The sequence below is a fragment of the Elephantulus edwardii genome, unplaced genomic scaffold (assembly GCF_000299155.1).
Source record: "Elephantulus edwardii isolate Elephantulus edwardi_28Jun2011 unplaced genomic scaffold, EleEdw1.0 scaffold00340, whole genome shotgun sequence".
Classification (NCBI taxonomy): Eukaryota; Metazoa; Chordata; class Mammalia; order Macroscelidea; family Macroscelididae; genus Elephantulus; species Elephantulus edwardii.
Window position 1 is genome coordinate 443,855 of NW_006400090.1, and position 1,441 is coordinate 445,295.

At 45.3% G+C, this 1,441-nt stretch overlaps 1 protein-coding gene across 1 annotated transcript in view; it reads right to left on the reverse strand.

Annotated features, from left to right (window-relative positions):
• KRT37 (keratin 37) overlaps positions 1-1,441 on the reverse strand; it is a gene marked incomplete at its 5' end in the record, with an annotated part of 11,578 nt that extends 10,137 nt beyond the window's left edge. Inside the window, 3 exons of the mRNA XM_006901711.1 lie at positions 6-105; positions 1,026-1,108; positions 1,301-1,441. Coding sequence (XP_006901773.1) covers positions 6-105; positions 1,026-1,108; positions 1,301-1,441 — 324 coding nt within the window. The remainder of the gene's footprint in view (positions 1-5; positions 106-1,025; positions 1,109-1,300) is intronic.

Sequence of the window (1,441 nt, forward strand, 5' to 3'; positions counted from 1 at the left end):
TGGGCTTCCAGGTCAGACTTGGCCAGAGTCATGTCGTCCAGGAGCTTGTGCATCCCGCACATGTCGGCCTCCACCAGCTGACGCAAGGCGTGCTCGCTCTCAAACCTTCCATCACAAGAGATGTAAAGTTAGCAAGAACGCTGCAGGAAACACCCTCCGTTTCCACCTCCTCCAACATCTTGGAGCCTCATCTGTTTATGTCCATTCTCCTGTGCTCATTCCTCAGAAAGAAAATGAAGTAGACTCAGGCCCTCTTCTCCAAGAGTTCATGGTCTAGCGAAGCTAGAGTTGGTCTAGAGTTGTCATATTGTCATTATACAAAGGAGAAACTGAGGTTCTAAATGATTCATTGATGTGCCTAGATCACATAGACCTTAAGGATTCAGTACAGGGTTCATCCATTACATTACCTACTAAGTCGGATAAGAAATAGCCCTCTGCCTCAACTGATAAGCTCTCTTTTTCCTAATTGCTAGTTCTTCTCCCATGTCTCAGCTTAGTTTAGTGGCAACATCTGATATTCTGAGGGTTCTACAGCTAGAACTGGAGACTGACTAGCCTGTAAGTCAATTCTCTCATTCTCTTCCTTTTTAACTCCTCATTTTCCCCTCCCCTGGCCCTGAACCACTAATGTACTTTTGTCTCAATGTATTTGCCACTCAAGGTATTTTGTGGGATCCGACAATACCTGTCCTTTTCTGTCTGACTTGCTCTGTTCTTTCTTAAAATCACTAGTTAACAAAGAGAGGCTGCCTCATCTTCCATTTAAGAAAGTAAATGAAAGAAAACTAAATGCACAAGTTTATACTATATATGTGTGACTTAATGATGGATTTGTTTAGGTGGTATTGTTTTTTTTCTCTCTGTCTTTCTCTGTCCCTTCCATGTTCTATAAATTTAAGTTCTAGTAAAATGTTTGGAAACTTAGGAAGGATGAAAACAGATGAGAATTTCCCCTCTCAACAAGTGATCAGACATTGGAGGAAGGGGCCTTGAAACTCCGGATCTTTTCCAGCCTTACTTACTTGATTCTGAAGTCGTCAGCAGCCAGCTTGGCATTGTCAATTTGGGTCACCAGCCTGACATTTTCAGACTTGGTGCACAGGATCTGAGGAAACCCAAGAAGAGAGTTCACATATACACAAATCATACCCAGGGCTCCAGCCGTACATGTGCTGTCCCCATTCACATCTCGAGAATCTGAGAGTCCAAAGCTCTTTGAGTCCTAATTGGTGTCTTGACTGCCATGCCCACTGGCCACCTCAGACCCAGCTGTACCCCAGGATCCGCCAAACCTCACCTTCTGCTGGAGCTCCTCAATGGTCCGGAAGTAGGACTGGTAATCGGGACACACAAGAGGCTCCTGGCATTGGCTAAACTCTCGGATCTTGGTCTCCAGCTCCGCATTGTCCCGCTCAAGCTGCCGCACCTTCTCCAGGTA